This window comes from Pecten maximus, chromosome 13 (assembly GCF_902652985.1).
Source record: "Pecten maximus chromosome 13, xPecMax1.1, whole genome shotgun sequence".
In the NCBI taxonomy this organism is placed as follows: domain Eukaryota; kingdom Metazoa; phylum Mollusca; class Bivalvia; order Pectinida; family Pectinidae; genus Pecten; species Pecten maximus.
In genome coordinates this window covers 34,572,165-34,599,483 of record NC_047027.1, presented here as the reverse complement: position 1 = coordinate 34,599,483, position 27,319 = coordinate 34,572,165, and the positions used below count along the sequence as shown (strand labels likewise).

General features: G+C 36.7%; 2 protein-coding genes across 25 annotated transcripts in view; one reads left to right on the top strand and one right to left on the bottom strand.

The window, feature by feature from the left end:
* The window catches only part of LOC117340806 (serine/arginine repetitive matrix protein 1-like), a 43,244-nt gene extending 32,574 nt beyond the window's left edge, over nucleotides 1-10,670 (top strand). For 8 of the 24 annotated variants that reach the window (XR_004535461.1, XR_004535458.1, XR_004535459.1 and 5 more), the window contains 7 exons: nucleotides 1,250-1,282; nucleotides 3,555-3,770; nucleotides 4,100-4,360; nucleotides 4,610-4,722; nucleotides 5,373-9,028; nucleotides 9,410-9,793; nucleotides 10,068-10,670. Coding sequence is in view for 1 of the 24 variants with exons in the window: in XM_033902583.1 (XP_033758474.1) it covers nucleotides 1,250-1,282; nucleotides 3,555-3,715 (194 nt within the window). In the remaining 23 variants the exon portion in view is untranslated. Of the gene's footprint in view, nucleotides 1-1,249; nucleotides 1,283-3,554; nucleotides 3,772-4,099; nucleotides 4,361-4,609; nucleotides 4,723-5,372; nucleotides 9,029-9,122; nucleotides 9,267-9,409; nucleotides 9,794-10,067 lie in introns of those variants that run through there. The other 16 variants (XR_004535465.1, XR_004535467.1, XR_004535468.1 and 13 more) reach the window with 11 other exon arrangements.
* Nucleotides 10,671-16,446: 5,776 nt separating this feature from the next.
* LOC117341468 lies at nucleotides 16,447-22,448 on the bottom strand. The gene is made up of 3 exons (XM_033903326.1): nucleotides 21,882-22,448; nucleotides 19,492-19,704; nucleotides 16,447-17,094 (listed from the first exon to the last, which is right to left on the bottom strand). The coding sequence occupies exons 1-3, from the start codon at nucleotides 22,231-22,233 to the stop codon at nucleotides 16,508-16,510; spliced, it is 1,152 nt and encodes a 383-aa protein (XP_033759217.1). The 5' UTR covers nucleotides 22,234-22,448; the 3' UTR covers nucleotides 16,447-16,507.
* Between the last annotated feature and the right edge of the window lie 4,871 nt (nucleotides 22,449-27,319).

The window sequence follows — 27,319 nt, the reverse complement described above, 5'->3', positions numbered from 1 at the left end:
GAGATTGGGATATTCCAAATGCAGGGGAAATGAGTTTTCTGTCTTATATAATAACAATCATGCCCGTAAACGTTTCCTTGGTAACAATCATACATTAGGATCCGCTCTCGGGGTACAAATCGCATCTCTCCATCGACAGCTGTACCCTTGAATTTTGAATGTACCGTAAATACATGTAATTCGGTAAAAATGACTCCCCCGGGTTTCTTTATATATAACGAACACTGGGGGTAGAATTTTTACCTAATTTTAATCCCGATCCCCAAAACGTCTCAAAATGTGCTATACACACTAGAGGAGGTCCAATTACATGTAGACTGTAACTAATTCTCAAGTCCCTGTGATACACACTAGGGGAGGTCCAAATACATGTAGACTGTAACTAATTCTCAAGTCCCTGTGATACACACTATGGGAGGTCCAATTACATGTAGACTGTAACTAATTCTCAGGTCCATGTGATACACACTAGGAGAGGTCCAAATACATGTAGACTGTAACTAATTCTCAAGTCCCTGTGATACACACTAGGGGAGGTCCAAATACATGTAGACTGTAACTAATTCTCAAGTCCCTGTGATACACACTAGGGGAGGTCCAAATACATGTAGACTGTAACTAATTCTCAGGTCCCTGTGATACACACTATGGGAGGTCCAAATACATGTAGACTGTAACTAATTCTCAAGTCCCTGTGATACACACTATGGGAGGTCCAATTACATGTAGACTGTAACTAATTCTCAAGTCCCTGTGATAGACACTATGGGAGGTCCAAATACATGTAGACTGTAACTAATTCTCAAGTCCCTTTGATACACACTAGGAAAGGTCCAAATACATGTAGACTGTAACTAATTCTCAAGTCCCTGTGGTACACAATAGGGAAGGTTCAAATACATATAGACTGTAACTAATATTATCAAGTCCCTGTGATACACACTATAGGAGGTCCAAATACATGTATACTGTAACTAATTCTCAGGTCCCTGTGATACACACTATGGAAGGTCCAAATACATGTAGACTGTAACTAATTCTCAGGTCCCTGTGATACACACTATGGGAGGTCCAAATACATGTAGACTGTAACTAATTCTCAGGTCCCTGTGGTACACACTAGGGAAGGTCCAAATACATGTATACTGTAACTAATTCTCTGGTCCCTGTGATACACAATAGGGAAGGTCCAAATACATGTAGACTGTAACTAATTCTCAAGTCCCTGTGACTTTTACCACTTAAACAGCTGACCCAGACGATTTGTACGAGGAACCAATGGGTAAGTCGTGTGACGTCATCCCCTCTACTCAGCTCTATATTCCTCTCTGACAAAGTCCAGTAATCACTGTTTAAGTTCCGCATGTCCAAAGTACCTGTTCATAGGTGAAACAAAGTACTCCAATTTTAACTGATTTTTTTTATCTGAAATTACCCCGAAGAAAAAGTAGAAATGACTAGAAATGTTGCACTTGGTCAATCGGCCCACAGATCAAATCTACTGATCCTGGTCAACGGATCTTGTTTTTCGCTCTGGACAAGATCTCTAGAAAAATACAGTTCAAAAGGTATGTGAGATACATAGCAGAAAATATCAATAAAAAGATTAGAATCTCCTAAAATGTATCATCAAGATTGCTGACATCTATTTTCCAAAAAGAAAGTCAGATATGTTGAATGAAGGGAGAGAGAAATGATGTCGATAAGGGTTGGGGGTTACTTTCTCCCAGAATGCATCATACAAGATGGCGGCCATTTCCGGCCGCCATCTTGTATGATGCATTCTGGGAGAAAGATACCCCCCCCCCCCCCCCATGTCGTCATGTATAACGAGACATGCCTACAATTATATAACTACTAATCTACTATGACAAATTTATTAAACCATTTTGTTGTTTAGTTTAGACATCGAAACCGTAAAAGAGAGGAATTCCAAATATGACATGTATGTTCTTCGTCATAAGATCTTTCTGTTACCTTTACAAACCTGGTGACATTGATCTTTACATTTGACCTTTTTTATTTTTATATAAAAAAAAAGTAATTCTGAATGTCAACCCACTCGGCGAGCTACACGTATATTGTCTTCTGACAGCTATTATTATTTCTCATTATAAAACAAAAATAAATAAAAAAATATATTTTCTTGGTAGGAATATATCATTATTGGATACATTGGCTACCATGCATGTTTGCTACACCTGTTTATATTGTATTATCTGAAGGCATTAAATACATGTAGATATATTTTTCTTGATGCTTGCTGAAAAAGACTTTTTTTTCCTCTTTGTCCTTTATTTTTTATTGTTGTAATTGCATGAACATAAGATTCCGTCTAGTACAATTCCAACGTGTAATGTCATCTTTTAGTCTCCATAATGTATAATATCATCAGCATCATCACAGTGTTTAGCAAATTAAACAAAATGGGGTTCTCTGTCATGCAGACGATACAAACATAGAATGCAGAATATGTACAATATTGTCCATGGACTTTCGCCTTCATATCTGCAAAACCTCCTACCCCAAGTGACTGGTCAAACCCAAGGTTACAATTTAAGATCAAATTTGGATATGCATCCCCCACACAGCAGAACTAATATCTATATGTCATCCTTTTTTCCAACAGCCATCCGTGAGTGGAACTTGATACCAGATCACATTAGAAACAATCCGATTAGGTCTTACTTTCTCTCCTATCTTAATAGAAATAAATCAAATACATGTAGTCCCAACATATATTATTATTGCAGCCAAAGGCGTCCCCAGGTAATTCACACACGACTTCGACTCGGGTGTAGCTCGTTAAACCATCATTTATTTAATAATCATGTTTCAGAGACCAGCAGATGTTCCTGTGGTAATGAAGAGACCATCTTTCATTATATTTATGAATGCAGAAAATATGATACTGTTAGGGCAGAAACAATATCAAGGTTGGGTACTAATTTTAGCATCATGACATTACTACATGGTGACCCAAACTTGACAGATGAGGAAAATAAATTAATATTTTATCAAGTTCAAAACTACATTATCAGAACAGGTAGATTTTAATACAATAACTGGGTTTCACATCAAATCTCTCTCTCTCTCTCTCTCTCTCTCTCTCTCTCTCTCTCTCTCTCTCTCTCTCTCTCTCTCTCTCTCTCTCTCTCTCTCTCTCTCTCTCGTTTGGTAATCATGTTCGAACGCTATATATTAAATGGTCGATTGACATGGTTGATAGATTTGATCGAGAAAAACTTAAGACATTTTACTGAATGACTTGGCAACTAATTAACTCCCCTCAACCTTTATTTTATCTAATGTGTGCATGTATAAATCTATAATTGATAAGATTATTAGATTAATGAGGAATTATCAGATTAATATAAAAAAGAATAGAATAGATAAATAAATAAATAAATAAATATGGAAATCAATATCAAAATGTTATATAATTTTATGAAATCACGAACGAAAAACCAATTTCTCCCAGCTACATCTAAAATAACTGAATAATATTATATTTCCTTTTATTATTTTTCCTATTATTTTTTCTCACTCTTTAGCCGCAAATGGTAAACTTCCCGTCATGTCTGCTCGACAAGACTCAATTCCGGACGACGAGGCTCCGTCTGTGCCCACGAGATCGCCGACAAATAGGTCAACACAGCAAAGTTCACGTGAGCAGGGAGACAACGAAGCACGTGAAGAAAATAAAGGAAGATAACTCTGGTGAGCACGAGGTGGAGATGAATGTTTCGTGTTTGGAAACAGAAGGAAAGGTTTGTATAATTATACGTAAATAGGTGAAAGGTCATATTCAAGTTCTTTATTGACTTTGAGTCTTCCGACTCGTCAGTATCCTATACATACATAATATACAAAACATAACATTGACAACATAAAAAAAAAAAAAAAAAAAAATGTTTGATGTATTTTGCCAATTTTTCTAATTCTTTGGTATGTTGTCCGTTAAATAATTGTATCAATTTTAACATAACTGTTGTTTTTTTTAAAGTTTCTTTTCAAATATTTCTTATAAAATGGAACATTTTCAAATCAGTTAGCCACATGACTTAATTTTATAAATCGTTTTGCATTGTTATTACAGGGTAAAATTATTCTCGAGCTCACGACTGTCCACCAGGACGTCGTTAAGCTAATTCCGGCTAGGATTTTATTACTGGTCGACACAAGCGGAAGTATGGGCATCAAAGTAGGAAGGGGAAGGCGTAGCAAACTAAATCGTTTGAAAGCGTTCGTCATTTCCATGGTGAAGACTTTGGACGACGGAGATCAGGCGGCTTTAGTGACGTTTGGGGAAGATTCAAACGTTTTACTGCCTATGTCGGAGATCAATGATCAAACACAGGTAAATGATTCCTAAAGACCAAATTAATGTTTTTGAATCAGATTTTGTTAACGTGTAACATCTTAAAAACTGATATGATACGATATTCAACTCTTGCATGTTCAGCCGGTGGAGTTAATGGAATATTGTTGATTGGAATAATCGGAATTGAAACAGATTTTCGTTTCGTCGACATTTCCTCGAAATAAATTTATATAATTGGTTAGTCCTATAAAATATTAAAATGCACATTCCGTTTCCGGTTTGCAGGACAAGCTGACCAGACAGTTGGACGAACTGGATAAAGCATTCCTCTCTAAAAAGACGGATCTGAGTGCCGGACTAATGACCGCCCTTGATGTATTTGGTCGGGTTTGTAAGAGGTGCGTTCGATATAGAAAGAATATATCCAACTTAACATTTCAGTGATCTCGATGTTATATATGATCTATATATAGATAATTAGTGTCGCCTAGTTGTCAGTATGTCAAACGGCTTTTCCGGCATAGCTGTATAATATTCGTTTGGTATGTGATTGGTCAATGTAGCGGTAAATACAAAATGCAGATATGCAGTTAAAAACGAAACAAAGTTAAGAATGCAAGCTGAATAAATGGATGTATCTTTTCAAATGACACATTAATAAAATCATATTCCTGATTCAAATGCAGTCTTATTATCACCAAAAATGATTCAAACTGATCTAATTTCGTTATCCATGCTGAAACGCATTAGTTCGTTGATTTATTTCACCAGCAGTTTTACATTATAACCATCAGCATTAAAACTATGCCGTTTATCTTTTTTTAAAGATATTTCTTGTTCATTTTACCCTTGTTTCAGGAACATAATTAAACGATTCTTTTCGGCATTGGTCGGCAACGCTGTTAAATCTACATAGTCCGTGTTAGTATTCACGCCATAATCACTCGCTGTGACACGTTTATATTTGTTTAATACAGATATAAATATATATGAAATATAAATATATGTTTATTCTGTTTCCTGACTTGTTTTGGATTTTTACTTACAGCCAGGAAGATCTTCTAAGTTACAGAAACTGCATCATCGTCTTCTCGGACGGCGAAATTAACCTCGGCACACAGGAGCCACAGCGACTTGTTCATGAGGTCCGTGAAAAAATCCGAGCGATGTCATTCGGGCTGGACAACACACAGAACCAATGGGTGTCCATATCCACGGTGGTAACCGGAAGTAGTCCATCCGAGATCATGTACTCGCTGTCTAAATTCTGCAGCAGCGATGCATTCTACCATCTTGACACCGAGAAGTCGTCGTCTAGAGCGGATGTTGATCTGTTTTTGCCGATCATGATGCGCAAGACGGCCATAGCTTGGAACGTATCGCTACATGTCCAGTCCCTCAACGGCGCGGTCATCATCAACGCCGACTGTACGCAAGAGAATAAGGTCAGGCTGCGAGGACACAAATCGGCCGAAGGCGAGAAAACAGAGAAAGCCTATTTCTTTTACGACATCCAGGCTGCTTCGGAAAAGCACGTGGGTATTGTTATCGACATGTCGGGAGTAAATCAAGAACCGGATGTGAAGGTTTTAACTGCAGCCATCCATTTTACTGGCATTTCCGGAAAGCGACGTACGCTCACAAGGGATGTAACTCTTGGTGACTTAATGTCAACAGATCTTTCAAAGAAGAAGGAGGCATTGGAAGATATTTACATGCACGAGGCTCGTATTGTTTCCCAGATTGCCGTAAGTAAGGCTGCCGAAGAGCTAAAAACTGGTCGCGCTGAGAAATCTCGTACCCGCCTCATTGAGGGTCAATCGGACCTGCAGCGGCTAATGGAGAGTTATGGACAGATGGCGGAAGAAGAAGACGTCAAAATTGACATAGTTCCGCATGCTGAGTCGGTCATCAAAAATCTACAGTCCCTTTTAGACGCTATTGAGACGACTTCCGGAAACAATGAGGATGCGAACGGCAAAAATTGGATTCGGATGAAGGCCGTGTCTTCCGCCATCACTCGGGAAGCTCCGACAACTTCCGATACCGTTGCCGACACCGATATCCTGTGTCCGCTACCGAAAATACGACAGGTCAACTCCGAGAACATCCGAGACCAGATGGTACACGTGTACCGGAAGCAAGGCGTGCGGAACAGCAGTTTCATAAACATGGACCATACTCTAACAGAACTGTCCAGCAGTTTACGAATGAGGCCTATATCGGAGTGAGCAATATCGTAAATGCTCACCGAGAACTGGGGGAGTCAGGATTTCACTTTACTCATGAAACGTACAGGTGTCTGATAAAATCAGTCCAGACTATCATTTGCGAACATAGTCGCTGAAATGTGACTGGCGAAGTTTCAATGAAATACAGTACAATGTATTAAGATAATGTTATTTTAGTTTCAATTTTTAACATGACTGTGCCATTTCCTGATTGGTCGAGACCTCTCCGAGAGAACTTCACAAAATGCAAAGATAGTCTGAAACTAGCGAATTACTCCACAATAGGTTAACATAGGAAATTGATAACCTGGACTAAAAGCAGATTTTCCCAAATCTTCACTATTTTTGACCTATCATACAATAGTATGGTCAATCATCTGGCTGTTGCCATGGCAAACGAAACTACTGTAGGGCTTGATGCGATACGTTTTGGCTGTATTTCAGACACTGATCTACAAAATATTATATATGCGGTAAGCATAAATAGAAAGACACCAAAAGCGACAAGGAGACATTGGTGAAGATACTCCAGGATAATTTGGTGGAAAAATGTTTTGACGTTATCTTTGAAAATCTAACTTGTTAACACCTTAACAGTTTCAGTAAGGCTGAGGAATTCGACCTCTCGAGTTAAATTTAGAATTTATATTGAAAAGAGGATTATAAGGCATCGCTTTGTATAGCGAAACAGTTATTGACTTCTTTAGGTTAATACACGGAATTGTCAACCTTCGAAAAGCCTTCAGCCTCGGGGAATATCACCTGTCTCGGGTTAACAATTCCTTGTATTAACCTAAAACAGTAAATAATTGTATAGTATTAATTTATATTGTATAGGACAGTGGTATTATCAATCAGGAACCCTAATCGTTGACCATTCCATATGACACATGCTCCTATAAAAAAATCGATATTTTGTTATCTCTTTATCTTTAATCTAAGTATTTTTTATACATTTATATTTTACTTTTTTTCATATGTTAGTATATCATGCTTAGTATTATATGTCATGTCAATGTTTGTTGCTTACGTCTTTTAGTATAACATGCATGTACATTTAACGGTTGGAACATATCCCCTAGCCCGAGTTTCCTCTGGCCTGACACCATGTCTAGACATTGTGTCAGGGTCAGAGGAAACTCGGGCTACATATCCCCTTAAAGTCTTGTCCGTGAGTACTCTCTCTAACTCCTTGTTTAGTACTGAGGGGTCGCTGAGGACTCTTTGCCTTACATGACATATAAATGATGTAAAGGAAATTTAGTATCCCCCCTCTCAAAAAAAAAACAAAAAAAAAAAAAACAAAAAAAAAAACAAAAAAAAAAAACAAAACAAACAAACGAACAAAAAACCGACTACTCACGCTTATCATCATAAATCAATAGCTTCGCCCGAGATATAGATATATGTCAGGTGTTTTTTTTATCACACAGTACGATTTTTTTAAAATTGTAATAAATGATGAAGGGCTCTTAACGCAGTTTGTATATACACGAGCTATCAATTATGTACGACGAGCTAAATTTTATCTTTGCTTTTGATATAAAGAATATATGGGTAATCCAACACCTTGGTATTATGAAACACATTAATCACGCATGCAATCAAGCTTAGTAAGTTGTCAATGTGTCGGATAATAGAGGGTTATCTTGTTATATGTGATACGTGTAGGTAAGGTAGATAATTGATGGTATAGTATCTATTATGACCCGAGAATGTCTGATAAGACAATACATTATGTCCATCGATTGTTCGAGTACAGTAACCCGTCAATAGATTGTGCTTAGTGTAGTGTCAGTTTAGACAGGCGACTCTGACCAATGTTTCGTGCCATATACCACGTGTATTATGTCAGATAAGACGGATTTATGTCAACAGAGTTCATGATTAGACAGTTTAATTTGAAGAACATGCGTTATATGGTGACATAAAAGAATGGCTAATCCTGTTGGGTTTCGTGTTGATAGATGCGAAATGTTTTTATGAAAAAGACAGGTTAATACAAATATATGATGTCTCCTATAGTTTGTCAGATTAAACAGGTTTATCTGATCAATATAATGTGTCACACAGTGTGTCAGATTAGACAGGTTTATCTGATCAATACATTGTGTCCCACAGTGTGCCAGATTATACAGGTTTATCTGATCAATATAATGTGTCACACAGTGTGTCAGATTAGACAGGTTTATCTGATCAATACATTGTGTCCCACAGTGTGTCAGATTAGACAGGTTTATCTGATCAATATAATCTGTCAAACAGTGTGTCAGATTAGACAGGTTTATCTGATCAATATAATGTGTCCCATAGTGTGTCAGATTAGAAGGTTTATCTGATCAATATAATGTGTCACACAGTGTGTCAGATTAGACAGGTTTATCTGATCAATACAATGTGTCCCACAGTGTGTCAGATTAGACAGGTTTATCTGATCAATATAATGTGTCACACAGTGTGTCAGATTAGACAGGTTTATATGATCAATATAATGTGTCACACAGTGTGTCAGATTAGACAAGTTTATCTGATCAATACATTGTGTCCCGCAGTGTCAGATTAAACAGGTTTATCTGATCAATATAATGTGTCCCACAGTGTGTCAGATTAGACAGGTTTATCTGATCAATACATTGTGTACCACAGTGTGTCAGATTAGACAGGTTTATCTGATTAATATAATGTGTCACACAGTGTGTCAGATTAGACAGGTTTATCTGATCAATACATTGTGTCCCACAGTGTGTCAGATTAGACAGGTTTATCTGATCAATACATTGTGTCCCACAGTGTGTAAGATAAGACAGGTTTATCTGATCAATACATTGTGTCCCATAGTGTGTCAGATTAGAAGGTTTATCTGATCAATATAATGTGTCACACAGTGTGTCAGATTAGACAGGTTTATCTGATCAATACAATGTGTCCCACAGTGTGTCAGATTAGACAGGTTTATCTGATCAATATAATGTGTCCCACAGTTTGTCAGATTAGACAGGTTTATCTGATCAATACATTGTGTCCCACAGTGTGTCAGATTAGACAGGTTTATCTGATCAATATAATGTGTCAAACAGTGTGTCAGATTAAACAGGTTTATCTGATCAATATAATGTGTCCCATAGTGTGTCAGATTAGACAGGTTTATCTGATCAATATAATGTGTCACACAGTGTGTCAGATTAGACAGGTTTATCTGATCAATACAATGTGTCCCACAGTGTGTCAGATTAGACAGGTTTATCTGATCAATATAATGTGTCACACAGTGTGTCAGATTAGACAGGTTTATCTGATCAATATAATGTGTCACACAGTGTGTCAGATTAGACAAGTTTATCTGATCAATACATTGTGTCCCACAGTGTCAGATTAAACAGGTTTATCTGATCAATATAATGTGTCCCACAGTGTGTCAGATTAGACAGGTTTATCTGATCAATACATTGTGTACCACAGTGTGTCAGATTAGACAGGTTTATCTGATTAATATAATGTGTCAGATTAGACAGGTTTATCTGATCAATACATTGTGTCCCACAGTGTGTCAGATTAGACAGGTTTATCTGATCAATACATTGTGTCCCACAGTGTGTAAGATAAGACAGGTTTATCTGATCAATACATTGTGTCCCACAGTGTGTCAGATTAGACAGGTTTATCTGATCAATATAATGTGTCCCACAGTGTGTCAGATTAGACAGGTTTATCTGATCAATACTTTTGTCCCACGTGATGCGAGCTTATACATGTGTATCTGAACAATGTTGTGTCCCACCCACGTGGTGTCAGATTAGACAGGTTTATATGAACAATGTTGCACACCGATGTGGTGTCCCAGTGGTGTCAGATTAGACAGGTTTATATGAGCAATGTTGTGTCCCATATGGTGTCAGATTATACAGGTTAATCTGAGTGATGTGGTGTCCCAGTGTGTGTACGATAACTACATTTTACTGTAATGCTACACGATCATATTTTCATATTTTCAAATGTCCTATGTTCTGTATTGTTGTTTCATAATTATGCAAATAATGTGTCAAAAAGAAAAAAAAACTAACATATTTATTTTCGATACAAATGTGTAAAATTTACATTAAATCATCACTACGTCAGTCCGTTATTGTTATTCTTCATTACACAATACGTTTCGTTCAAATGGAAGACATATTTATGTTATATTGACAATCAAAATAATAGAACTGGTTTATATTTCAAATCAAACTTTACCCGTAGAATTAAGAAGTGTTGACTCATGCATTTCAGTTGGGAACTGGCAAAATGATAAAAAACGATACATATCAGTCACCGCCTGAAATATTGCGTTACAGTGAACAACCAACCAATTGAAAAAAATAGATTTTTGAAACATCCCCTGTGTATAGAAAGTTGAGCCAGGGATACAATGTCTGGCAGCCACTGATTGGCCAGTATGTTATGAAGTAACAAAATAGATATGTAGCCTGATAGGTAACTATCAATAAGAAATGTTGATATCAATTTCGTAAGTCCGATTGATTTTTTTTCCCAAAAGTTCAGGTCAAAATAATCAACAGGTAAACATTTAAGATTTTTGAGAATTTTTATTGCGAAATTAACCCATTTTCAAAATGGCTACCCTGGAAAAAAATTTGAGCTGAAGGACCCAACTTTTTTTGATTACGTGTTATATGAGACCCTAAACTTTTGTTATAAACCATAATTGCCGTATTGAATTCAAGAATTTTAATGATATACTCCAAAACGTTAACGTTAAAGTCTGTGGGAAAACAATTGGTTGGTTGGTCCCTTATATATGAGTGTAGGATATATACATGTATATAGCAACATGAGTTGGAACTAAGGATCTAATATAAATCTGCAAATCACTCCGGTACTAATCTCGGAAGTGAAACCGTTGATTTATTGTTCCTATGTAAACGTCCATTGTCCTTTGAGTCAAAATTTGAATTACAAGGATTTTTTGGTAATTTGTTTTGACCACGTGCGTGACCACTCTGTTGACCACTCCGCAAAAAAATATGTCCTTTGCATTCTTTTCTTGCTAATCCACTTCTCGAAAGCTGGCGGAATTCGTTTAATTGAACCCAATCAATATTGCGCATGCGTTGTGTTCTCTGTTTTTCGATATCCGCCAGTTTTAATTCGAAATGGCGTTGGTAAGATTTATTCCCGTATAATATTGCCTTTCCGAGATGTGATTCCGAGGCCCTCAATCCATTAGTTCTATCAGTAGGTCTACGCATGCGCTCCCGACATAATCCGGTTCCGGTTACTCGCAGAGTCGCTTTTTTGTTTGCCCAATTCACGATGTCTTCCGAAAGGCGAGTGAAAACAGGCGGAAGCTTATATTTCTTTGGCTCATTCATCATTGCTGCGTGACCTGTAAAACAATCAATATAAATGAACAACATTTTGAGAAAATTTTAGAGAAAAATTTAGAAAAAATTCTATCGGCATATCTACGCTAGCCAAGGGTTACGATTAGCATATGGCTACTTCTCAAGAGGGGTAGGCGGATCGCCGTCATCCTTGGTTAGTGAAAAATGACAGATGTAGGCGGATCGTCACCCTCGGTTAGATGATAAGAGGTGTAGGCGGATCGTCACCCTCGGTGAGATGATAAGAGATGTAGGCGGATCGTCGACCTCGGTTAGATGATAAGTGGTGTAGGCGGATCGTCACCCTCGGTTAGATGATAAGAGATGTAGGCGGATCGTCACCCTCGGTTAGATGATAAGAGATGTAGGCGGATCGTCACCCTCGGTTAGATGATAAGAGATGTAGGCGGATCATCACCCTCGGTTAGATGATAAGAGGTGTAGGCGGATCGTCACCCTCGGTTAGATGCTAAGAGGTGTAGACGGATCGTCACTCTCGGTTAGATGATAAGAATTGTAGGCGGATCGTCACCCTCGGTTAGATGATAAGAGATGTAGACGGATCGTCACCCTCGGTTAGATGATAAGCGGTGTAGACGGATCGTTACTCTCGGTTAGATGATAAGAATTGTAGACGGATCGTCACCCTCGGTTAAATGATAAGAGATGTAGACGGATCGTCACCCTCGGTTAGATGATAAGAGATGTAGACGGATCGTCACCCACGGTTAGATGATAAGAGGTGTAGGCGGATCGTCACCCTCGGTTAGATGATAAGAGATGTAGATGGATCGTCACCCTCGGTTAGATGATAAGAGATGTAGACGGATCGTCACCCTCGGTTAGATGATACGAGGTGTAGACAGATCGTCACTCTCGGTTAGATGATAAGAATTGTAGGTGGATTGTCACCCTCGGTTAGATGATAAGAGATGTAGACGGATCGTCACCCTCGGTTAGATGATAAGAGGTGTAGACGGATCGTCACCCTAGGCCTCGGTTAGATGATAAGAGGTCTAAGCGGATCGTCACCCTCGGTTAGATGATACGAGGTGTAGACAGATCGTCACTCTCGGTTAGATGATAAGAATTGTAGGTGGATTGTCATCCTCGGTTAGATGATAAGAGGTGTAGGCGAATCGTCACTCTCGGTTAGATGATAAGAGGTGTAAGCGGATCGTCACCCTTGGTTAGATGATAAGAGGTGTAGGTGGATCGTCACCCTCGGTTAGATGATAAGAGGTGTAGGCGGATCGTCACCCTCGGTTAGATGATAAGATGTCTAGGCGGATCGTCACCCTCGGTTAGATGATATGAGGTGTAGCCGGATCGTCTCCCTCGGTTAGATGCTAAGAGGTGTAGGCGGGTGACTATAGGGACCTTTGGCGGGCCGGACGGGGATGTGACCTTACGAGATGACCGAGTGGGAACAGTGCGCGCGTGCTTGACGTTTTTACGAGAATAAAATCATTCCTGAATTTATAAACAACCCAGCGCCGGACAGCTAGATTTTAAGCCAAATTCGAAGTCCGCCTGAACGCATTTGCATCCATCTCATTCTGCTAACACTGAAATACCCGGCCTCTGTCAAATCCGAATTAAAAAATGCTGTACATGACGGGTACAATTAATGTTTTGTAAGTAAAATGTCCCTTTTGCTGTTTGACTTACATAGCTACATCTGTACAGTATTTTTAAAATATTAATTATATTTCGTTTTATTGATATTTTGACAGAAAATGACTATGTACCGAGTGCACGTGCTAAATATATCGATTCTACATTACACGGACATTGCAAAAACACAATCTTTATCTTGAAGTTTTTTTTAACTCCACCCTCACAATTCCGTCGACTTCAATAAACCGATTTACTGTTTTACGTATAAACATAACCGCCACATTCATGTAATTGTATCGATGTAAAATGTGTTCCTCAGCTGACAAAAATGAAAGTCTTATACTCACTTGCAAATTAGATTCCCGGCGGGTCATACAAAAGGTAATTTGTTCCAATGAAAATTTTACTGTTTGCTATTTTTTCCGTATTTACAAATGTACATTTATACATTGTATTTTAACCGTGACGTCATGCAGGTAAAGCGTGTCACGTGCCACTGAATAGTCTGTTTCGTGTCACGAAAGCGTGTGACCAATATATCCCGTGACATCATCCGTGACAAAGGGACGTCATTAACACGTAACACCTTTGTAACGAGAAGTGTTATAAACTAGGGGCAGATAACTCTATTTCTAGACATCTGAGTGCAGGATAAACGCATTAAGCAGAGACGTGATATACGTCTTATACAAGGACAACAGGGGCATGTCTAGTCTTACATTAAAAAGTGGTCAGAAATACCTATATATATACGACTGGCTATTTTAATATAAGACTTGACACATCCCTGTGCAAAAACTTAAGAAATCACATTTTAAACGTACGATATTTTACAAAAAAAAAAAAAAAAAAAATCAAAACATTTTTTGATACTGTCGTTAGGAAGCACAGGGACTTGACACAAATTCCTTAGCCACGGTCCATACATATACATATTTATATATACGGGACCAAGTCCCTGTGTTAGGAAGGATTGTTAAGTCTAATATACAAATGTAAGCAGTTCAGCAAATAAATTATTGTCAATAAAAATCGTAAATTAAACGGGATCGCTATTTTCAAATTTCTTCATGCTTCCAATCTACTGTGATCAATAACACACTTCTCATTACAAATGTTCGACGAATAACACCCATTTAAAAAAGATGAATTTCTCGGCAGATTAAGACAAGTCATTGGTATAAAGGGACATCACTCTTACAAATACCATGTTACTCCTGTAAGTATCTCAAATTAACAAAGGCAAAGTGTATAATGAAAACGACCGACAGTGAAGGCTAGATATCAGGATAAAATTTCAACAGGAATTACATATACGTGGATCCAGTTGAAAATACAGTCGGAGAATATATTGGAAGATTTGTTTCAATCTTTATGGCTTCTGTTTAATATATTTGATACAATGATACAATGTTTATATAAAATTTAAACACTGTTAAATACTGAATCACAGGTATTCCTCTGGTGGTTATAGTGTTTATAGAAAAACATATTAACTCCTACTCCTATATGTTGATATACAGTATTAGGAACTGGGTCAATGTTTGTCTCTATAAATACTGAAAGGAATATCAATAATATGGCTTCAACAAAGAGCTTGATTTTCCTTTCTAATGGTGTTACTCATTATACCTTTCATGTTCTTTGAATTGTCCATTCCTCTTGATATGGTTACTTTTGTTGTCTCTTAATGAGGCCTCCTGATCTACATGTAATCAAATCTATTGTTTTCTCCTATTGTTTCAATAGTTCCGAATTCAATATAATTGTTTGTGTCATAAATAGTTGATCTAGAGATTATTAAACAAGAGATCCTGGAGGGATCTTGGCATCAACGATCAAATGACATTTACAGGATCTCTGTATGACTGATCATTTCTATACTTCTGCTTTCTACTAATTTTCTCTTCTTCCTCAAAATAATTTGAAAACAAGTTGAACCTACATCTCAAATCACAGAAAGATCAATCAAGATCTCTCTATGAAATAGGGTTCACAACAACTAATACAAGCGAAATCTAAATAAAATTCAAGAAATATCCATGAAGAACGTACCTTTCTGAGAAATAGCAATAACAAACATTAACTTACAAAATTCAAAATGGCCGCCAATCCGCCATTTTGTTTCCCATCAGTCTCAAAATTCAAGTTAACTTTATCAGAAATAGTGGCAACAAGCATTGTTTGCAGATGGAAGAATGAAAGACAGAAGGACAGACAAAATACAATTTTAATCTGATGATGGTGCAGTAATAAAACCAGGAATGCTGTTTCCATTTAAGACAATATCAATTTGTGGTCTAATTTTAGTTCAGATCTCACTTCAGACTTTATTACCACATGATTCTACAATATTTAGATTGATAAAATTCAAAGAATCCTTTGAGGATATACTGATCTGAAAGCTATTCAGATGAAAATTTATCCATGAAAACCAATTAAAATTCCTACATTAAAGTGACCTTGACCTTCAGCATTTTAAACCTTTAAGATAAATACATGAACCTTAAGTCTACAAAACTAAAATAAAATCTTACAGAAAACTTTTAAGGAAAGAGTACTGTACAACAATTTTCCTGTAGAAACCTTTATTCAAACAACTAGCCCCAGTGATAAAAAAAAAATTAGTGACTTCTTTCATGGAATCCTTGCCTCGGAATATTGCCATTTGGAAAAGCAACGCAAAATCGGTATATCATGTATATAATTTTTATGGAACTTTAGATTGTCCTTACATAATTTGAATTAGAGATAAGAACACATCTGAACAGTATTTCAACTGGCACTTGTCCAATGAAAAAATTGATGTCTTGTCAACATGCAGTAGTTAATATTCTTCAACATAAAATGCTTGGTCATATCAGAGAAAATATGTTAAACAACTTCAATGTCTCAGCATATAATGAATTTAATAAACAGCAAACTTTTTACAGTGAAAAAAATCAACTCAGTCAATTTCCAAATTCAAATTTTTGGGCTCCCCAAAACACCATTTTCTCTTTTGGAATGTCTTGTGGATATAAAGTATCTTCGAGAAAACTGCCCTGGATGCCCCCCAGGTTCAAATCATTTTGATAAATGTCAATTACGTCTTTTGCTAAATTTAAAAAGTTTGATTTCGGTGCCTGACTCAAGCTTGTGATGCCTGATCCAAGATGTCTGTAATTCAACGTCATCCAAATGGCAATTATGGTACTATAACAGACACCTGTACCTGATCGTAAAGGCATCTTCACACTTTGTATAAGTACATCATTTTCTGAATCGTAGAAGAAGAAAATCACTTCCTTTGGAGACACTCCTATGGAAGGGACAAGAAAATGTCTGGATTCAGGAAAATCTTTCTTTTGTAGAAATGAGAACAGAATTGTCTGAGCCAACATCTGATGTTTGATATGAGGATAGTGGAGAGATTTCGGTTTCACTTCGTCAGTTGTCTCTGGACTTGAATCTTCCATTCCTGATAGCAGCACTGGTATTTGGTCCTCACCAGCACCTAACACCATATCAAGGTCACCATGCCAGACTGTTTCCTGTCCTGTAGTAAATAAAAATCAAAACACAGAATCAGATCTCTAATCTAATATTTACAACAGGAAAGTAAGAAATCAGAAGGTTTGTGATATTTTATTGGTATGTGTGTTTTCTATCTACATGACAATGTTGAATACACAACTTTAGTTGAAAACATACACTGATGATATGCCGGCATGAGGGCGTGTCGGCTTTATTCCCTCTTTTCACCAAAGAAGGAGTTATGATGTTAGTCAGCTAATATCAATTCTTTAAAAGAATGATAAAAGATAAAAACTCTTCAGATTGGAAAGAAGTACATATATGGACTGTGGGTTGACAAATCATACCAAATCCCTGTGGATTTGGGCCCTATATATCCTGGACAGATCAACTTATAAAAAAATCAGTGCAAATGTGAGGGTGATATTGACTAATTCTAAATGGTCATATTGACTCAACTCACACATTCCACATGATAATAGTGACTCATTCTACTCATTCCACACGGTGATATTGACTCATTCCACACGGTGATATTGACCCAATACACACGGTGATATTGACTCATTCCATACAGTGATATTGACTCATTCCATACAGTGATATTGACTCATTCCACACGGTGATATTGACTCATTCCACACGGCGATATTGACTCATTCCACACGGCGATATTGACTCATTCCATACAGTGATATTGACTCATTCCACACAGTGATATTGACCCAATCCACACAGTTATATTGACTTATTCCACATGATGATATTGACTCAACCAACTTATTCCACATGATAACAGTGACTCATTCCACTCATTCCACATGGTGATATTGACCCAATCCACACGGTGATATTGACTCATTCCACACGGTGATATTGACTTAATACACATGGTGATATTGACCCAATCCACACAGTGATATTGACCCAGTCCACATGATGATATTGACTCATTCCACATGGTGATATTGACTCATTCCACACGACGATATTGACTCTTTCCACATGGTGATATTGACTCATTCCACACGGCGATATTGACTCTTTCCACATTACTCTTAGAACACCACTTCAAACCAGGTTTTAAACCTCGAGATCAACAACTGTAAATCATCTATCAACTACTACTGCTGCCACTAAGAGGGGTCAAGTAGAAAAGCAATTATTGTAACTCCCCCTGGGATTAAACCTGTGACCTTCAGCTTGCAAGTCAGGTGATCACTCAGAGGTGAAGTTTATTTAGCTAACTGGTGTACACCTTGAAGCTGAATCAACTTGTCCACCTAAATGTTTAAGATTAACACTAGTAACATTCCACAAAATACATTATCATGTGAATTTAATACAATTGTATATAGATATGTTCTAATTTAGAAATTCAAAATTTTGTATAAAGTTAACTTCTGTGGTGATAAAATAATGGTTTGATGGTATGTGTGGCGTTAGGTACACATGTACATGTCGGTTTTGCTAACCTACTCAAAGTCATGGAAAAATGAAACAGCAGAAATTTCAAGTCTAATTGAGTCTGGTTTAATTTAAATATAACAGGTACACTTGACCTCAAATACTCACAGTGTAAGATAACATGATTATCAATATAGTAACTAGCACGGAATAAAATAATCTGAAAATATACATTTAAATGTATACATGAACTAGTCAAATACATGATTAAACCCAAAGTATAAAATGCAGTCAAAACTTTCACATGCATGGTCACAAGTTTTGCTGATTTTGAAGGAAGTTCCTCAGTCACTTACACAAAAATGGATTCAGATTTAATGGAATCTGGTATCTAGAATTATGCTGATATCATGGTCAGCCCTGCACAACAATTCACTTTAATTAAAAATGGAACTATCTTTCTGTAACCCTAGTAAAAATATTTGCTTTAATTAAAAACGGAACTATCTTCTGTAACCCTAGTAAATACTAGTCCCAATTATATCGCTCGGCTAGGGAGATCTTCTCTTGAGCTCGATTAGTTTAGTGTAAGACTAGTAAGTCAGAAGTCCACAGTTTAATCCCTAGCAGAGGCAATGATTTAAATTCAATTAATCATGCGCTCTGTTAGATTTCTACATTAGCATTTATTGTTGCTGCAATTGGCATTAGCTATGTATGGATTATCATAAATATCAGAGAAAAGAAGTAAATTCCCTATAATTTTTGCTGTTGCATGTCGGATCTAATTAAAATTCAATTTAAACCGAAATAAGTTTTTCATTATCATGAATTCAATCCTTCAGATAAAAAATAGCCTTTTTTTACAATGAAATGAATCATCCTCACTGCTACAAAGATAATGTTATAATGGCCACACCATAGGTGTCATCTAGTCTTATGAATGACACTTCTTTTCAGTTATTTGATATTGTGACACTGCCAGAAAAATTAAATATTCTGAAATACATACCGATGCTTGTGTCCCCAAATCTGTACTTTATGCTGGTACCACAGCCACACTGACATTTGTCTACTTCACTTTTAAATCTGGTGTTGATGGTATAGCTTTTTCTCAGGGAAAGTTTTCCAAACAGATGTTCTGCCAATGCTACAGATAGCGCTGTTTTATTCTTGAGTCTAACACTGGCTTGTCTGTCAAGATCTTTGATAAAATTCATAGAGTCTGTAAATTGGAAATTACAAAAACAAGTAATTATTTTGCTGGGTAGGATATCAGTTAAAATTTGTTCAAAATCAGTTTGAATTTAATCACCATCAGGGATTTTCCGACAATTTTTCAACTGGGTCCAGGGTCCACTGAATTTCTACATGACATTATGTGACATTGGGAAAACCAAAAATAGTGAATTTCATACAAGTTTTTCTTTTATAAATATTGCCTTTATATTATTTTTGATTTCATTTTGTTATCTATAGGTGTTTTTTTTTCAAAAGTATCTTAGTATAGGTTTTTGTAGATAAAACTTACTTAATCATTGAAAAGTGACTTCAAAATTAGGAATTTTTCAGTGGCAAATTGAGATTTTTTAGGGGAATGGGTCCTTTTAAGAGACCCTATTTCTATTGTAGGAAAAATCCCTGATATTTTTTTTAAAAATTATGTAATAATCTAGATAGTGTACAAATAACAGTATTTCTGACCTAATCAATATGTATATACACAAGAAATATATTCACAAAACTGATTATGGATTTTTTATCCGATTTACTAATCAATTATTAATAAGAATTGGCCAAACACTAATATCATGCTTAATTGAAAACGCTTGTTTTATTATTAATTTGGATGATTTTCATAATGTCAAGAACATCAAAATTTTATGAATTTATTCTGTAGAATTCATTTTCCATCATTGATTAATTCAGAAGAAAATGGTTAGAGCGACAAACACATTCTATGTGCAAAAAGTTTAATTTTCATATAGAGATCTATAAATTATATCAATGTACATTTGTAACAGGAAAAAAAAAAACAACAACCAGCTCGGGACTTAATTGAACCTGGGACCTCAGAACACTTTATGAATGCTCAAACAGTGTTCAGCACTGTCCAGTTCTGCAACATTTCTCCTTCCTTCAACAAAAACTTCAACCACTAAGACACACACGAGACCTTGTACAACTCTGTGGGTGTTTAGATGGGTGCAAAATGTAACAGGAGAGGGGAAAATGTCCAGACTGGGACCTTAGATCCATCATTAGAGTTAAATACCTAGCTACCCTGACTGGCATTCGGTCCAGACCAGTTCAATTCCGCTAGATGCGATTATATTTTGCAAATTTCAAAAAAGTCCATTAAGAACCAATCATGGACAGTTCATAGATCAGTCAACTAGACAGAGGCGATTTTTAGGTATGGGTGGGGATGTTTATCTTTCTCTTACAAGTTGGCCTTGACAAATGTTATGTAACCCTCTGAGGGAAAACAAAATTGTAGTGCAGTGTAGAGGCGCAAGAACATCTGGAGATTAGGGTCATTGGTTCGAGTTTGGTCGTCATATGTTTGGAGGTACAAGAACATCTGGAGTCTGGGGTCATGGGTTCGAGTTTGGTCGTCATATGTTTGGAGGTACAAGAACATCTGGAGTTTGGGGTCATGGGTTCGAGTCTGGTCGTTGTATGTTTGGAGGTACAAGAACATCTGGAGTTTGGGGTCATGGGTTCCAGTCTGGTCATTGTATGTTTGGAGGTACAAGAACATCTGGAGTTTGGGGTCATGGGTTCGAGTCTGGTCGTGGTATGTTTTGAGGTATAAGAACATCTGGAGTTTGGGGTCATGGGTTCGAGTCTGGTCGTTGTATGTTTGGAGGTACAAGAACATCTGGAGTTTGGGGTCATGGGTTCGAGTCTGGTCGTGGTATGTTTTGAGGTATAAGAACATCTGGAGTTTGGGGTCATGGGTTCTAGTCTGGTCGTTGTATGTTTGGAGGTACAAGAACAGCGAGAGTTTGGGGTCATGGGTTCGAGTCTGGTCGTTGTATGTTTGGAGGTACAAGAACATCTGGAGTTTAGGGTCGACACTGGCATGACATGATAGGAGTGTTGATATAATGCTTGATGTGTTTGTAATACACGATTATTGTGAAAAGATATTCTACCTCCTGCAAAAATATTTATAAGTTGATATAATTAACTGTTTTATAATCAGTTTTTTTGACACGATGATGTCGTTTCAGTAGATTCGTGGTTTGTGTAGCTACATGTACACATGTACTATTGTAGTAGAAAAGCATCAATTTGGCAATGTTAAAAATCAAAGCGGACAGTTAAACTTAAACTGACAGTGAAAAGTACCAGTGTCGAATGATTACCGCTACAACAGTAAATAGCTAAATGTACCTGAATTGGAGATAAATGCTAGTAGACGTCTGACAGCAATGTCCAAATTTTCATCCTCAATCACCAAATCAGTTGGATTCTTTAAGATTTGATACAACAAATCCGCTCCTTTTGTGAAAACAGAAGAAAATGGATAAAACCTATCTTGGAGGCTCTCCGTATCACAGAATACCGACGACAGAGAGACGCCAAATCCGGTAGACGCATTACATGTCTTTAGTCTCAAAAAGAACACGGCACTGAAACGTTCCTCACATAATGAGAGCAGCCCCTTTTCGGTAGCTTTACGCGAATCCCCTAAACTGTCTACTAACTCGGCTAGAGTTGCAAGCTTCTGCGTTTTATCTACCATTTCCCCAACTTCTGAACATCTCTTATCTAATGCAGTTGAACCGTTCACGATGGATTCGTTCCGCTAAAAAAAGATAAACAAGTCACAAATCCGAGCCAAAAAAACTGCATCATGCAGGAATATGAATTACATAGAACTTTTCTTATTTAGATAATTCGAAATAATCCTTTGATTTATCCAATTATTTCATTAATAATAATAAAAACTTTCACAGACCAACATAACCGGACAAATGAAAGCAACCATGAAGGAAAACTAGCCGTAGTTGCGCATTTTCAACCGGAAATGAATGGTAATCTGAAAGTAGGAGTAAAGTGAAAGTAGAAGTAAAATTGATCATGTAACTGGTTGAGATCCTACTTTTTGATAACTGCATTTAAATCATTAATGAATAATTAGTTTTAAATTTTGGAATATCATTGTTATTGAAATATTGATATGCCATTAAAAGACATAACTGTATGACTTCTTTTTCTAAAGCGATACACGTAAAGCTAATGCACTGTGCAATGAAAAATCTTTATAGCTAATATATTAACGGGCTTTAAAACAAGGAAGGGGAAGGGGAGGGGTAATAGGCCTACTCTGTAGAATTGTAATCGTTGTACATTGTACTGAATACATTTGATGATTTGATCATTTTTATTCATCTTGCTTTTACCAATAGACAATTTTAAAAATTCTTGGCATGAGGTTCAATACATATATATATATATATATATAGTTTTATCAACATCAGAAAAAATATCACATGACATAAAGGTTGATACTATTTTTTTCCGGTTAAGAAACAATGATTTGACTAAAATCAAAAGGCTATCAAAACAATATATAAGCATTCTTACAAAATGACAATTAATTTGATTAAAAAGAAAAATAATAATGATATAAAAAACGAAAACAAAAAACTCCAAGGAAAATAGCATTTGTACATAAAATGATAGAAGCTTGTACACTCTGTATGGAAATCATTTGTCGAAAATGACAGAAACCGTTATGTGAATCATTTGTATATAAAATGATATAAACTGTTTTGTGAATCATTTGTACATAACATGACAGAAACTGTTTTGTGAATCATTTGTACATAAAATGATAGAAACTGTTTTGTGAATCATTTGTACATAAAATGATAGAAACTGTTATGTGAATCAATTCTACATAAAATGATAGAAACTGCTATGTGAATCAATTCTACATAAAATGATAGAAACTGCTATGTGAATCATTTATACATGTTTTATCATATGTTAACGCTAAAAATCATATTAATTCACCAATAATTATCAAACCATCCGAGTTTCTACTTGTCTATTTCAATTGTGTTCGAGATATTTGACAGTTCCAAGCTTATGGTCAAGTAATTCCTAATCTATTTTTAGAAATACACAGTCAATCAGCTTTTTAAACGATCACATCAGCGATGTGTTTGCTGGCAAATGTGGTCAGCCTTACTTAGCTGGTTACATTGAGGCCTCACAATGCACCATCTCCCAGTTCCGTCCAGGCAGGCAATCATGCCTCGAATATCTGTTGGATATCTATCTACGTATTGTCGAATATCTATCGGATATCTCTCTAAAAATTGTCGAATATCTATAGGATATCTCTCTAAAAATTGTCGAATATCTATAGGATATCTATCGGATATCAATCTACATATTGTCGAATATCTATCGGATATCTATCTACGTATTGTCGAATATCTGTCGGATATCAATCTACGTATTGTCGAATATCTGTCGGATATCAATCTACGTATTGTCGAATATCTGTCGGATATCAATCTACGTATTGTCGAATATCTATCGGATATCTCTCTAAAAATTGTCGAATATCTATAGGATATCTATCGGATATCAATCTACATATTGTCGAATATCTATCGGATATCTATCTACGTATTGTCGAATATCTGTCGGATATCAATCTACGTATTGTCGAATATCTGTCGGATATCAATCTACGTATTGTCGAATATCTGTCGGATATCAATCTACGTATTGTCGAATATCTATCGGATATCAATCTACGTATTGTCGAATATCTATCGGATATCTATCTACGTATTGTCGAATATCTGTCGGATATCTATCTACGTATTGTCGAATATCTGTCGGATATCAATCTACGTATTGTCGAATATCTATCAGATATCTATCTAAAAATTGTCGAATATCTATCAGATATCTATCGGATATCTATCAACAGATTGTCGAATATCTATCGGATATCTATCTATAGAGTGTCGAATATCTATAGGATATCTATCGGATATCTATCGGATATCTATCGGATATCTATCTACATATTGTCGAATATCTATCGGATATCTATCTAAAAATTGTCGAATATCTATCAGATATCTATCGGATATCTATCAACAGATTGTCGAATATCTATCGGATATCTATCTATAGAGTGTCGAATATCTATAGGATATCTATCGGATAGCTATCGGATATCTATCTACATATTGTCGAATATCTGTCGGATATCTATCTAAAGAATGTCGAATATCTATCGGATATCTATCTACAGATTGTCGAATATCTATCAAATATCTATCCCCCCTCGATCCGCTAGTGGTGACAACTGAACGGTACTAATTTTGATTAGTTGGTTCAATACGTTTTGATTGGTCAAAACCTGAAGGCCGATTTGAGGGGTTGCGGAAAGGATAACACATACAAACTAGTTCTCTATTGAGTATAAGTACTGACCGTAGGCCGGTGGTTTTTCTCCCTGGCTAACACTGAAAAGAGCATACGTTGACACAAAACAGGTCATTTTATCACCAGAATAGCTTTAGTAGAGAAACGTAATAAAACTTTTGTTGTCGTATGAGGAATTTCTTTCTGTCCTTTTTTGTACTCCGGAGACATGTATGTACTAATCCAATCCAACCTCTGACGCAGGTTAAAGTTCAAGTACACACGTGCACGTGACCGGCACATACAAGGACCAACAGCTACACACACGGATCATGTAATTTAATCCCCATCCAGATGATGATGTATTTTATTATATACAAGGGAATTGGGCACAAGTTATCAAACTTATATCAAGCCCTTTCCGTATATAATTTTACATAATACATTCATTTATAAAAGATGACATATATATATACCCCTCATCTATACCCGTCATCTATACGCACAAAAAGAGAAAAAAAACTTAATTTGGAATAGGGATCAATGCAAAACAAAGGGTGAAAACCTACTAATTACTACTGATTATACATGCATCAGGAGAGAGAGAGAGAGAGAGAGAGAGAGAGAGAGAGAGAGAGAGAGAGAGAGAGAGAGAGAGAGAGAGAGAGAGAGAGAATTATGAATAAATAATTGATAAGAAAAAATACAGAGTCAGACATATATTTCAACACCGCTCACTATGACGTCGGTAGTTAGGATGGCGTCCATCTGACCTGTAAAGCGTAAATCAAGACCAATCAGTGCAGAAACGCGTCTCCAATGGGCCAAACGGATACGATAAGGTGTATGTACAAGCTACCACTGCATTCGACATTGGCGTCGCCTCTGCGTTAGTGGCGGACCAATATAGGGACGTTGTGGCCTTAAATTAAACTTCCGCAACCGATTCCTAACTGTTCTTGGACAAAATGGCCGACTATGAATGCCACCAATTCGACGTACCGTCGACGTCGACGTCTAAAATAAGTGACTGATGTATGTCTCTATGTTGTCGTCGCGACGTTATGCATCTACGTCCGCTCCTTGGACGGTCACCCAATTCTCCGTGACGCCCAACCGAATGGGTTATTGTAGACGCATATGCCCCATGCATGTTGCTTGGCCATAAAACCCTGGCATTTCGCTGTACAATCGCTGCCAAAAGTAATGTTGTGTTACTGATCTGTACTGTTCCAATGTTCGATTTGTAGTGAGTTAGATATGGAGAAAGAGTACCCCGCATGCACGCTTTCTTGAAAAAATCTGTTGAAAGCATGCAACGTCGAGCGTGGTCACGGTCGACTGAATTTAAACTGAATAACATTTTCACAGTGCATCGAGGTAGCTCAGTGTGAAATCTAATTAGGGGATAGTACGTTGTTTTGAGTGGCTATACTGGCGATTAGAACATGAAATTTGGTTTGAACTCGAGACCGACAAGTCGAGAGTTTAAACTAAATTTCATGCTCTAATCGCCAGTATAGCCACTCAAAACAACGTACTATCCCTATTCTAACACGTTTACTATCGCATAGATCTATATTTTAGAAACATTGTTTTACATCGCTACAAGTACGCTGTTAAGTACTCTGTGACCTCCGCTAGTGACGTGTGTTACTGTGGCAGATTGACCAATCAGAAAGAAGCTTTCAAAGTTGGTCAATTGGCCACGCCCATACTGACGAGAGTTCGATCTGTATGTTGACGAAGCGGTGTATTTGGATTGTTGTGAAAGTCCTGTTACCGAAGATTTAACGACATATTTGGATTTACTCTGCAGTATGCACAACGAAATGTGCGTTTTGACAAAGTCAGTGTTGATGAGTTTCTACAGGCTCAACCGTTATGTGAAGTTGTGTGCACTTGTTCCATTTCATTTCGGATTTTACTTTGCTAGATGCCTACACACGGACGAAATGAACGTTTCAATCAATAAAATGACGGTAAGAATGATGTTAACGAGTTTTGTTAAATTTATGCAGTTAGGGGAAAGTCGGGTAACTTCGATCATGCGGGCAAATTCGATCACTTTACATATTCTCACATACATTACGATTACTCCACAACACAGTTTTCAAACATCGTTGCTGGAAAAACTGGAAATCCCCTTTGTTATAAAAAGAATACATGTCACATGACGAAATATACGTGAAGCGATATGATTGGTTGTTTCTTTCCGATGACGAACACACCTCCAAAAGGCGGCTATTTCGATTACGAAACTCAACTATACACTCAAGAGATTTTTATTCGCTGAGAGAGTAAGTAATTGTTTTAAAAATGCTTGTATCACAATTGGAATATTCTAACTTAAAACTAACGAATTATATAAGTTTTTGATTTATGTGTAAATAACTGTTATATGTATTTTAAATAAGCTATTATAAATGATC

What these genes read in the sequence shown, in the direction of transcription:
- LOC117341468 (XM_033903326.1), bottom strand. Translation starts at nt 22,233, where the DNA reads ATGGTAGATAAAACGCAGAAGCTTGCAACTCTAGCCGAGTTAGTAGAC. An exon ending in AGCATTTATCTCCAATTCAG is followed by an intron (nt 19,705 to 21,881) that starts GTACATTTAGCT and finishes TCCAATTTACAG; the next exon opens with ACTCTATGAATTTTATCAAA. An exon ending in ATTTGGGGACACAAGCATCG is followed by an intron (nt 17,095 to 19,491) that starts GTATGTATTTCA and finishes TATTTACTACAG; the next exon opens with GACAGGAAACAGTCTGGCAT.